Source organism: Chiloscyllium plagiosum, unplaced genomic scaffold (genome assembly GCF_037043375.1).
Source record: "Chiloscyllium plagiosum isolate Xiang-an unplaced genomic scaffold, Cpla_swu_hap1 HiC_scaffold_24, whole genome shotgun sequence".
Taxonomy (NCBI): Eukaryota; Metazoa; Chordata; class Chondrichthyes; order Orectolobiformes; family Hemiscylliidae; genus Chiloscyllium; species Chiloscyllium plagiosum.
This window is the reverse complement of record NW_028270162.1, coordinates 17,215,139-17,228,348: the sequence shown is the minus strand read 5'-3', so window position 1 is coordinate 17,228,348 and position 13,210 is coordinate 17,215,139. Positions and strand designations below refer to the sequence as shown.

Sequence of the window (13,210 nt, the reverse complement as noted above, 5' to 3'; positions counted from 1 at the left end):
TCCCCACCATTGTAAACACTAACTGCCCCAGAACTCTGCATTTGACTAATTTGGTTTTCAAGTGTAATCTTCATTTTGTCAGTGGTAATACAAACTCCCATTTAGGTTTCAGAACTCCCTGGCTAACCTCTGCACTTTTCCTTTGACTCTCCTTATTCACTATTCCTAACGTTACATTTACTTGATCTGTTTTATTGATCTGATGAGCATCTATGAGGCATCTTGAGGTGTTTTTCCACACTTTATAAGATGCAAGACGTTATTGAGTTGTACACAGTTAAGAAGAATTTCCCATTTGGTTATTAGCCAATCTGAAGCAAGATGGTGTAAAAACAGGAAATGCTGGAGAAACCCAGCAATTGTGGTCAAAGAGAGAGAGAGTTAACATTTCAAGTCCAGTGTGATTCTTCTTGAGAAGTAGGATGGCGATGGGTATGCGACGCTCAACCTCAAGATTAGGAAGAGGGGTGGATTGCCTGATTTCTATCTGCTGGAAATCCTCCTGTCAATATTAATCAGAGGGCAGAAGCAATACCCAATTTGGCCAAACAGCCTAAGGCTCACATGTAAGGAATCAGCACAAAAAAAAGGACAGAGAAAGATGTGACAAAGTACATTCACTATTTTACGCATATGAGCTTTTATTCATAAAACAATAACTAATTAAAATAAATAGCATTCACAGTTTCAAATTGTAAGTGTTTTTCTGTTTCATGATCATTGCCTCTATGATGAAAAGTCACATGCTAAGTGCAAAGCCTAGAAAACAAAAGCTGGAAAGCTTTTGATAAACTTAAATGCTATATTACAAACATCAATAATTCAGTCTGAAAGCAAGTAAAGAGACACTTGTTGGCTTCCCAGGCTGGATTTCAGAGCCATCAAGAGTACAAGTGAATTGGCAATTAATCAGTTGAATGGTTATACTAGAAGAGCTTTTAAAGGTTTTAATAGTCTGAAATTTAAATGGTTATAAAATACTCCTGAGTGTTGTACTAGATAAACAGCTATGAACAGTGACTGTTCCTAATTAAGTGAAGTCACCTTTCACACACAGATTAGTTCCATCAACAAGTGGATAGACTGAGCAATGGGAATATTTTTGTGACAAGACCCAAATGACATTAAGACTTGCACTGCTATTTACAAAGAGCTAAGACCTCAAAGGCCCAAGCTGCTCAATATTTTCTGAAAAATATTTGTTTAATTTCTGCTTCAGCTCTGATTTATATTAAATCTGACTCAGGAAGAGATTAAAATCATTTTCGAACATTGCATTTTGCCAGTAAAAGTATGCTTAAGCAAAAAAAGATTCAAAGATGTTTCCAAAGGCATGACCCAAATGGCCCTTCCACGTTAAAATGATTAATGCCAAATGAAATCTATCCTATTTTCAACTGCTTAGCAGCTAATTTAATCTAAAGTGATGTTTTGTGACACCTCGGGTCAATCAGAAGCAACTTGCCAAGGAATCTTTCTCCTACAGTATAAATTGTTGTGATCATCTGAGTGTTTGGCATTGTTCTGATCTAAGATCAAGATACAGTTTCATTAACTTGTCTCTCTTTTCAGTGATAAATTGGAGCTGTTTAAATAGGCAATATTAAAACTCAACTAACATCTGCATTTTTGATCCCTGTTTTGCTCTGGGCCTTTGTAATGTATTCCCATTGCCAGAAGTAAGCAGGCAATCTACAACTGTGAGCTATCCAGTCAACATTTTACCTCCCCAGTTTTAGCTGGCAAATTGTTCAGTAATGTGACAGGATGGAGCAGCCACATGCCAGAATGAAGGGTTGATAACATAGCATGTCTGCCTCCTTATCCTCTGATGTGGTCAGAAATTGCTTCCTGAAGTCAGAAATCTTTTTAAAAATATTCAGAGCGAGACAAACATGCACCCAGCATGTGAAGCCAATGATACTGGTTGGGTGAATAAAATTAAGCATTTTCAGCTTGATGGTCTTCAATTTGAGGGGTTAAACAGCACAGCAGAAAATTCCAGATGAAGATGTTGGCTCTGTAATGAAAATGACCTCATACACTTTTTGAAGAGTTAGAGCTTGACTAAGTAAAAACAAACTTATAAAATTCATTACAAAAGCATAATTTATCATTAACCTTGTGTTCAGGAATGTTAACTGAAATCAGCTGTGTCCTCTAGATCTTTAAATTAAGAATATTAACATATTTTGCATCAATATTTAAATATCGACCAAAAAGGTTACCATTTCTGTTCTGAAATCTCCAAGTATGTTAAATGTTGTTAAATCACATTGTTTCCTAAGTCTGTGCTTCCTTCCTTGATAGTATGCTAGCCTCCTAATTCACTCCTATTCCACAGCACTAATGTGCAATCTCTCTCTTGCAATCCCTAATCATCTTCTTTCCCAAGCTTCCAAACCCATTCCTCAATCTCTCTTCCTGTTTTTCCCTTCCCTTCCAGATTAAAACAAAAAGTGAGGGAACAGCAGGGTCAGTGAGAATCAGGGTCACATAAAACAAAACAAAAGCCTTGTTAACTGACAATTAATGTGATCACCCAGCTCAAAAAATAAATTGGTGTTGCACAGCAGTTAATTCCGAATATGGGGAGTGAGAAACTGAAAGCCATCAGGAAAACTTGGCTCTGTCTGGTTACATTGAGAAAATCAAAGTAACAAGGATTTGATTCAGATACTCAATCCATTCCAAGGCAAGGCTCAATTTTCACAAGCCGGTCTTATATTTCTCAGCTTCTGAGCTATGTCCAGGCTATTCTTGGTCGGTGGAACATCTGATAAAATATAAAACAAGAGCAATAAAAATCAGGCTTTCACTTTTATAAAAGATAGGATAGCTTAGACTATCAGTATCTCAGTATCACAGAGTCATAGAGATATACAGCACGGAAACAGATCGTTCGGTCCAACCTGTCCATGCCGACCAGATATCCCAACCCAATCTAGTCCCACTTGCCAGCACCCGGCCCATAGCCCTCCAAACCCTTCCTATTCATATACCCATCCAGCCATGTATCTGTTTCTGTGCTGTGACCTTTCCCAAACAGGTTCCTTCAAGATTAGTTGTAAATTTCATTTTGTTAATTTTCCCACACGCACTCCAATGTCCAATGATACATGAATTCAAACAGCAAGGCAGTGACTGTGCAGGTTCATTGCTCTGTCAGTTAGCAATGTGGGTTTCTTTCTCTCCCTCTCTCTTCTGCACTGACCTCACCATGTGCTTCCTTTGTCTGTTCCTCTCCCTTTTAGAAGTGCTGTTGTTTTGATTTATTTTTTTCCAAAGTTCCAAAACAATACAACAGCATATAAAACAGTAATTGCTGTTCCTGAAATTTGAGGAAATCACCTCCAACACCTAAAATACCTCAAAAAAGAGGCAGCTGTTACAGCCAGAAAATTTTCCCGTCCTCCATCTTGGATTACCCAAAATCCTCTTTAGATAGCATTTTGCCAACTGAGGCCTTGCTCCAGGCATCCATTTTCACTGTGTATAGTTACCTTCGGTTCATAGCCTCGCTGCCTCATCAGCTTGGCCTCATGTTGAAGCATCTCTTCATGCTGTCTTTCTTCAAGCCTTTCCTCGTTTTCCTCTTCCTGTTGGCGTTGTAACTCTTCCAGCTCCTGCCTCCTCCGCTCTTCAACCTATGTTAAAAATAAGAAAACATAGTTATTAAAAAGTCCTATGTTGTCCCATATTTTCGTTAATTACTTATCGATAGCATGAAAGATCTTTGCATAGATTACAGCAGAGATTTCAAGATCTTGGTGGAATTTAAACAGAACTGCAGGACTTTATACTATAATATTACAGAGCTCTGATTGATCATTGACAATACTTCCACCCTGATTACTGTTCTCCTGAAAATGGACTGGAAGATGCAGCATTGGGTGGATGGGAGGTAGGCAGTGGAAATCCACTTGCAAATTTTCCTTTCTTTCAGCAAGTGTTGGCCTCTCCTCGTTGTTCCGTCAACTCATTGTGTGAAAAAAACAGGAGGGAACTTACATTTTACTGCCATTTGCACCACAGTGTGTTTCCCTGGTTGATTCACTGAAGCCAATTTTAGCACGATTGTGACAAAAATCAACTAATTTCATTGACCGTGTAAATAATCTTTGGCATATGGGGAACATACGCCCCATACGTACGTATGGAACAATTCTGAGGAACAATTCATCCTTGTACACTGACTCACTTAAATATACAATTGTCAAAGTACATCCATCAGGACCATACTCAGATGATTAATGCTTGTTAATCAATAGATTTGAAGATGAAACCTGTGCTGCAAGTTCCTCCTTGCGAGCAGTTTTCAGCTCTTCCTCTTCCTCTTTCTCACGCTTTGTTGTTTCTTTCAGTTCCTCTAGCTCCCGGATCAGGTCCTCGCGACGCTGAACTGATTCCTCCTGAGCACGTCGATTCATATCAAGCCGCTCCAAGATTTGCTGCTGTCGTCCTACAAATACCTAACAAGAGATGATCACATTAAATACTCTATTTAAAATAAACTGCACTGGACAGTGCAAAACCTTTCAAGTTAGGCTTTAAGGTTAGGTAATACCCCTTTTAATCTGTCTGACAATTTATACCTTAAGCCTAATATCATTCCACATCCCAACAGCAGGACTGTGATATTTCTTCCATTTCTCACACTAGTTAATTTATGAACTCCCTGAGTGACTTTACAGTCTAATACTATTTAGTTCCCTACAAACTTTGGGAAGTTTTAGCTCATCCCTATTTTGTACCATTAGTAGACGTGTCTGATTATTTTCAGCCATCTATACAGTTTCTTCAGGACTTTCAGTAATCTCCTGGAAAAGCTGCTGAAGAACTTTCAGACCAAAATGCAAAGGCAAAATGGTACATGTAGGAACAGTCTTAAGTATGACTTTATAGAAAGTATTTGGAGATGCCAGTGTTGGACTGGGGTGTACAAAGTTAAAAATCACATACCAGGTTATAGTCCAACAGGTTTAATTAGAAGCACTAGCTTTCGGAACGACGCTCCTTCATCAGGTAACAACAACCTGATGAAGGAGCAGCGCTCCGAAAGCTAATGCTTCCAATTAAACCTGTTGGACTATAACCTGGTGTTGTGTGATTTTTAACTATATAGAAAGGGGATAGAGATACCAGCTGAGCTATAGCTTTGAGTAACATCTAGTAATCCTTCAAACAACTGTGGACAAGTAGAAAAGCGAACTGTCTCAATAGTCTGTTTTAGACACTTTCAAAATATCTTCCAACCTTGCAATTTATCATCTGGAAGAACAAGGGAAGCAGATACACCATCACCTCTATGTTTGAAACAAAACAAAAATTGCTGGAGAAATTCAAGAGGTCTGGTAGCATCTGTGGAGAGAAAGCAATGTTAATGTTTTGGGTCCAGTGACTCTTCTTCAGAACTGATGGTAGCGAGTAAAAGGTAAGTATATATGCTGAAGTTGGAGTGTGGAAGGGAGGGAGAGTAACAAATGTGGAGATGGAGCCCAGAATAATAGCTAGACAAAGGAATTAGTAAATGTCAGCCTGGGAGAATCAATAGCTGCTAATGGGCACTAAAATAAAGGGATGGCGATGGCCTAATGGTATTGTCACTGGACTGTTAATCCAGAGACACAGGTAATGTTCTGGGGACGCAGATTCGAATCCTGCATTGGCAGATGATGGAATTTGAATGAAACAAAAAAAATCTGGAATTAAGAGTGATGATGCCCATGAATCTGGTTCACTGATTTACTTTAGGGAAGGAAACCCCTTCCTCCATCCACTTACTCCATTCTCTACTACCTTATCCCTAGCCCCACCCCCGAGGCTTCCAGCCTCATTCCTGATGAAGGGCTCCTGCCCGAAATGCCCATTTTCCTACTCCTCAGATGCTGCCTGACCTGCTGTGCTTTTCCAGCATCACTCTAATCGCGTCACCACATGGGCTGCTATGACAAACAACCCATTGTCAGCTACTAATGGTCCCCATTAGCAGCTATTAATTCTTTCATATTGACTATTACTTTTTCTCCCATTACTGAACTTTTTGTCTGCCCAACTGCTGCTCTCTCTCTCTGGGCTCTAACTGCACCTATCATTTACTCCTACTCACTCACCACTTTCTGCACATATATCAACGTTTTCTAAGCAACATTCAGTTCTGAAGAAGAATCACTGAAACATTAACTCTGCTTTCTCTCCACAGATGCTGCAAGGCCTGCTGAGTTTCTTCAGCAATTTCTGTTTTGTTATGAATTTCCTGCATCCGCACTTCTTTGGTTCATGAAGGAAGCTCACTACAACTTTCTCAAGGGAAACAGTGATAAACAGTAAAGGCTGGTGCAAACAGCAGCATAATAGCTCTGAATAATTTTTATTCAAAAGGGAACTGTGTAATTCTCTGTCAGCCAATGTTCCTTACAGCTTCAGATTGCACCCCCCCCCCCACCTCAAGGTACCTGAAACAAATAACCATTCTTCAAAGATCCAACCAATTAGCATCGATAGTGTACTTCTATAAAAGATGAATGTAGCAATTGTAATGAGTTCCCTAATTGGACCAGATTAACAGCCCCAAACAGGGAGCCCTGGCTGACAGATATAAACAGGAATGTCAGACTCGCTCTGAGGAAGCTGCATCAATGTACATAAAGGGTGCCAAGATACTGTGGAATTATTTCAGTAGCAATAAGAGAAAGAGTTGCCTTTGAGTTGGAGTAAACATTTCTGGCACTATGCTGTTATTTGGGAAGCTTGACTCGTTCAATCATACCGTCAAAGACTGGGCTCGGTACGTGAAAAGAATGCATTATTTTGTCTGGGCAAATGACACTGGGGCACATGAAAAGCGACAGCTTTTGAACTCTTGGTTTTTCAATTATTAGGATTCTAATTTTCCCTGAGGTGCCAGATACTAAAACCTTTCAAGAATTTATGAATTTGATTAAGGAATACCATGACCCCAAGCCTCCTGTAATTTTGAGTCATGATCAATTTTACTTGGCAATTCGAGAACCAGAGCAATCTGTATCGGGATTTTTGATTGGGTTAAGACAATTGGCAAAGGCATGTGACTTTGGTCAGTATCTTGCTTATTGTGAACAGCTGTTATGCTGGATATGCAGTTTGATGTTTCACCAATTGCCCTGAAGTATTGATCAAAAGATATTTAGCAAACTCATTAGAACTGGTCATTTATTCTGAAGAGTTTATTGTTTGTAAATAAGATGCCTTATTAAGAAGCCCACATTCAAAAATGCAAGGTGAATGTACATCAACAACACATTGCATCTGTGAGGCTGGCTGGATCTACCCCCCTGCCCCTAGTAGAACCAACAACACAATTTCATTCAACATGACACGATCCCTCCGCATTCCAACCAAACCCCAGCATGGTCCAAAACCTGCCCACTCTGTCTCAACCCTGCTGGAATTTACACCACCCCCACTCAATCTAACCTACATACGCACTCATCCACTTACCTGGCAGCCTTACCCCTTTACCTACTTGGCACCCTAACCACCTAGCACAGTACTCCCTCACTTATTGTACACACTTCCTCTCTCACTCATTGTCAAATGGCCTTTCCGATTTCAACTCCTAAAACATGGCAACAAATGTTGCAAAAAGTCAGGTTCCTTGGCACGCAACCCTACTCCTGAGCTGAATTTATTTTTTTTCCCCTGGTTTCCTCTGCTGGGTGCATCCAGGAGAGCTCAGACTTGGAGTCTTGGCTGACTAGTAAGTGGGTAATTTTAAAGCGGTTGAATCTGTTCTGATGATAATCGGAATATATGAGTGAATATCTACGTATGCAATAATTTGACATGTTCAAACAATTAATCTTCGCAAAGTCAAGCAAGGAACATGACCTCCATACCTCCTGCATTAAACGCATTCTTGCTTGCCTCTCTCTTTCCCACTCCTCTTCTCGTTTCTGCCACATCCGTTGGGCCTCTTCCCTGGAATCAGAAGGATTTTGTTGCAAACTTAAAAGCCTGTTTATTCATCCTACACTTTAAGTGCTGCAATGAACTAATACATATTGTAGCTGCAACATGTTACATTGAAAATTGAGAAAATCACTTCCACAGCAGCGGTCCCCGCGCCACAGATTAATTCCTACAACACAACCACAGCCAAGTCACATTCTACTTATAAAGGTTCTCAAAAGTAAAGGAAATTAATGTTATTTCTAACCCAAAAAGGTTCTATTCTAATTTACACTGCACTATCATGGAAACGTGGCTTGTGTTTCCAATTAGATTTTTCCTTCCATTGAGTTGGAGAACATAAATATACAAATTTTATTAAATTTAAACAGAATATAGATTTTGATTGTGATGTACACTTTAGAGAATGGTCTTTTAATGGCTGTTAAATATTTTGGAATAGGAATTGTTTCTTAAAGTCTGTTTACTCTGGAAGATTTGCCGTCTTGCATTTCTGACTAGATTTGTGCTGTTGGTTGATAAAGATGGAACATGTGGAGGAAAGAAAAATAGTGTTCAAATTTAAAGTCACTAAACATTTCAAAGGCTCCTCAGAAAAACTGCAGAAAGTGCAGCGATTTGAGACACTAATCATAAAATTTAAAAAATGTCTGCTTATAAACTGTCCTATTCTGTAATTTTGCACTCATGATTATTTGCTAGCAAATAATTGATTATAACTAGAGCACTTTTTAGCCAGAAACTACCAACATCTGATAAAAATATCCAGTAGATATAATGCTCATCAATAAGTGGAAGGTTCAATTAATTCATACGCCTATGTTAGAGAGAAGGATGTAATAATCTCTTTATCCTTTTCCTTCCAATACAATTACTTGCCAACAAGTTACACCTGAAATGTCAACTTCTCCACCTTCTGATGTTGCCTGGCCTGCTGTGTTCTTCCAGCCTCCTGCTTGTCTACCAACAAAATAAGTGGAACATTTTTAGCTCAAATGATCACGTCATACCTGAATACAGTGTCCAACTCCGCCTCACGCTCTCTCTCCAACTGAAGCTGTTCCTCAATGACTTTCTTCATCCATGCAGCATCGGCTACAGCCTGTTCACGCCTCGCTGACTGCAGTTGTTGGTCTGCCTCGTCTTTTTCAATCAGTGATGCAAGAAATTGGCGATCCATCTCCTGCAGACAGAAAAATAGTACAAGAGAACTGCACAGTGCAAAATGCACTAAAACTCATAAAAAGGTGGACTTGGTATTCCTGAAAAGGATTGTCAAATGAGAGTTAGACCCTCATTGGCAACAAAATCAACTAACAGTACAACAATAGGCACCAGTCTATAATCCAATAATGAAAAATGCACAGCACTGTGCAATTGGTTCCAAGAGCAATGTTCACATTTTCAGTTACTTCAGACTGCCATTTGAAACAGGGGGGCAGGGGGCTGAGGGGAAAAATACAGGCTGCTCCCCTACCCACTTGGTCCTTTTTTCCCCCCACAGGATGTCTGTCAACACATGATAGGTAACAATTGCCTTGAACAGCCATCAACCATCCAGTTGAGTTTAAGCTGGTCCCTAGTGACTCACAAGGGTGTCTGAAGAACTCTGCTTAAAAAACCCACAAATGCTGGCAGAGCACATTTGAGCTCCAAAGTGTTACAGCAGGGCAGGGCAGCTAGAAGATCTACTCTCCAGCAATTATCTGACTGCTCCACAGTACAATCAGGTAGTTATTTACTTACATGATTATGGTTTATTTTATTTCTGTTATCCCGAAGTATTATTTATCCAGCTGTGGCCTGACAAACGTTCTGTACGACTCCAACATTACCTCCATATTCTTATATTCGAAAGCAAGTGTCCCATGTGCCTTTATTGCTGGAACAGCACAGCAGGTCAGGCAGCATCCAGGGAACAGGAGATTCGACGTTTCGGGCACAGGCCCTTCTTCAGGATTCCTGAAGAAGGGTCTGTGCCCGAAACGTCGAATCTCCTGTTCCCTGGATGCTGCCTGACCTGCTGTGCTGTTCCAGCAATAAAGTTTCAACTTTGATCTCCAGCATCTGCAGACCTCACTTTCTCCTCGAAGATTTCAACCTACTGCGAATCCTCTTACAAGGATGCCTTCCTTGAAGAAGCTCTCTGCCTCTCTCTACAAAGATTTCAGTGAGTCCCTCTCTCACTGCACACCCCAGGTCATCTCCTCTGCACAGAAGCTCTTCAGCCACATTCTGAAGCAGACTCGTTACCACAGCCATATCTCCTTTCTCAGCACCTGCCTACGGAACCGACTGATCCCCCATGGACTCCAGATCACCTTCCGACCAACACAATTTGGACCCAACCAGGACTACCAGTACCTGCAACAAATCCGCAGCCTCCAGCAACGGACCTCCCTCCGGATCCTCCACTCCACGCTTGCAGCCATGCGCCGGTACCTACATTCCCTGCAACTCGACCTACCCCAGCTCAGGACAACTGATTCCTGAAGAAGGGCCTGTGCCCGAAACGTCGAATCTCCTGTTCCCTGGATGCTGCCTGACCTGCTGTGCTGTTCCAGCAATAAAGTTTCAACTTTGATCTCCAGCATCTGCAGACCTCACTTTCTCCTCCCATGTGCCTTCTCAACTATCGTGGTGCTCTGGTGACTGTGCAGGGATCTGTGAATAATTACCCCAAGATCCTTCTATTCCCCTAAGCTATCCTGTGTCCTGCCATTCATTAAGTACTCGCTCATCTTGTTTTTTCTTCCAAAGTGCAATCCCCTTGCCCTTATCAGGGTTAAATTTGATCTATTACTAGTCTGCCCATTTGACCAACACATCAATATGTTCCTGTAACCTCCAACATGTTGGTGTCATTTGCAAATTTGCCCAACATTCCCCCCCATATTTTCATTTTTTAAATTATTTATATATATAAAACAAACAATAAGGATTCCAGTACTGGTCTTTCTGGTACACTGCTGGACATGGCCTCCGGTCACTCAAATAGCTTTCTACTGTTACCGTTTGTGTCCTATTACTCCGCCAGTTTCTGATCCATCTTGCTAAATTTCCCTGAATTCCATGTGTGGCTAGTCACAGCTATAGGCTGTGGTATGCCTCCTGTGTCTACAAATGTGCTGTTCCTATTCAATCGTGCTGCGTATGAACTTGACATTCTCAATGAAGTGTGCTTGAAAGCACGGAGTCATGGTGGAGCACATAAGCTGAACAGACAGCTCCATTCTCATCTCATGACACAATGACTCAGACTATTCCGACATGTGGACATACATTTCATGTTAACTCCTCACATGAGACATTCATTTTGTGACCCCTTAGGTTCGAGGACCACATCCTGCAGACACAGGGAGAAACAAAGGGAGATAAGATGGAAAGTGAGGCAGGTTAAAAGGGCATGAAGTAGAAGAGGTAGGGTGAGACAACGTGGAGGAAGAGGATGATGGAAGGAGAGTAAGAACCATGGAATTAATCCTTTCACCAATGGAAGAGTTTCTCTCCACCTAGACCCCTCATGATTTTAAGTATCTTGATCAATCTTCTCCAAGAGAAGTAGGGCACTGTGCTTAAAGTTCTGGGATTTAGATATTTTAGGCATGATAGGGAGGAATATAAAAGAGGTGGTGGAGTTGTGTTACTGATGAAGAAGAATACCACAATTGTTCTGTGGGAGGAAACCTTGGAGGGCTCATCCAGTGATGGGTAGAGCTCAGGAACAGGAAGGGTGCAAATCATGTTGATGGGATTGTACTACAGGCCTCCCAACAGACAGTGGCTAAGGGAGAAGCAGATATGTGGGCAGTTTATGGAAAAATATAAAAACAACAGGGTTGTTTTGGTGGGTGATTTCAACTTCCCATTTACTGACTGGGACTTGCTTAGTGGCAGAAGTTTGGAAGAGGGAATTTATCAGATATGTTCAGCATAGCATAGCTTTTGAAACAATGCGTAAATAGTCAACTAGGGAAGGGCCCATACTAGACCTGATGCTGCGGAATGCAACCAGTTAGGTGATCGAAGTTTCAGCCGGGAGCAATTTGGGAACAGCGATCATACTTTTCTGTAAGTTTTAAATTACTTATGGAAAAGGATAAGAGTAATCCCTGGGTGAAAGTACTAAACTGGGGGAGGGCTAACTACTATAATATTTGGCATGAACTGGGGAATGTAGACTAGGCATGGCTGTTTGAGGGCAAATCATGTAGGAATCTTTTAAAGGCAAGCTGATTAGAGTTCAGGACAAGCATGAACCTGTGAAAATGAAGGATGAGGATGGCCAGATTCAGGAACTTTAGATGACAAAGAGAAACTGAGAGCTTAGTCAAAAAAAGAAAGAAGGCATAGGTAAGGTTTATGAAAATGAAGGCAGACAGTGTCATCAAAGAATACAAAGTTAGCAAGAAAGAACTTAAGTAAGGAATTAGGAGGGCTAAAATGGGCCATGAAATGCCTTTGGGAAACAAGATTAAGGAAAATCCCAAGGCATTTTATACACATGTAAGGAGTAAGAGGCTAGCTTGGGAAAAGGGTATGCCTACTCAAGAACAAAGGAGGGAATTCATGGTTAGAGCCAGAGGAGGTGGGTGAGGTACTTAAGGACTACTTTGCATCTGAATTCACATAGGAGAAGGACACATGGGATGGTGAGCCTTGAGAGGGTATGTTGATATTTTGGGGCTGTCAACATAAATAAAGAAGTGGTGTTGGATGTTTTGAAAACCAGTGTGGTGCTGGAAAAGCACGGCAGGTCAGGCAGCATCCAAGGAGCAAGAATCTGACCTCCAGCATCTGCAGTCCTCACTTTTTCCTTGCTTTGAAAACCATTAAGGTAGACAAGTCCCCAGGATGTATCCCACATGCTGAGGGAGGAAATCCCTGGGGACTATACAAAATCCTTGTATTTTCTTTAGTCACAGAAGAGGTCTGGAGAACAGCTTACATTGCTCCTTTGTTTAGGAAGGGCAACAGGGATAATCCAAAATTTACAAGTTTGTAAGCTTTACATCAGTGGTAGGGAAATTATTGGAGAAGATTCTTAGTGATAGGATTTACTCACATTTGGAAAAAATATGAACGGCATAGTTTTGTGGAGGGAAGGTTGTGTTTCACAAACTTGATTGACTCTTTTGTGGAAGTGACAAATATGATTGACGGGGTAGCAGTAGTTGTTGTCTATATGGACTTTGGCATTGCCTTTGACAAGGTCCCTCATGGCAGACTGATATAAAAGGTGAAGTCATATGGGTTCTGC

The 13,210-nt window shown here is 40.9% G+C and overlaps 1 protein-coding gene across 3 annotated transcripts in view; it reads right to left on the bottom strand.

The window, feature by feature from the left end:
- Nucleotides 1-612: 612 nt before the first annotated feature.
- The window catches only part of tchp (trichoplein, keratin filament binding), a 101,089-nt gene continuing 88,491 nt past the window's right edge, over nt 613-13,210 (bottom strand). For all 3 annotated transcript variants that reach the window (XM_087999943.1, XM_043715499.2, XM_043715500.2), the window contains exons 9-13: nt 8,961-9,133; nt 7,878-7,959; nt 4,287-4,472; nt 3,504-3,647; nt 613-2,776 (exon numbers count right to left, since the gene is read on the bottom strand). In XM_087999943.1, coding sequence (XP_087856069.1) covers nt 2,744-2,776; nt 3,504-3,647; nt 4,287-4,472; nt 7,878-7,959; nt 8,961-9,133 — 618 coding nt within the window. In that variant the 3' untranslated portion in view covers nt 613-2,743. The remainder of the gene's footprint in view (nt 2,777-3,503; nt 3,648-4,286; nt 4,473-7,877; nt 7,960-8,960; nt 9,134-13,210) is intronic.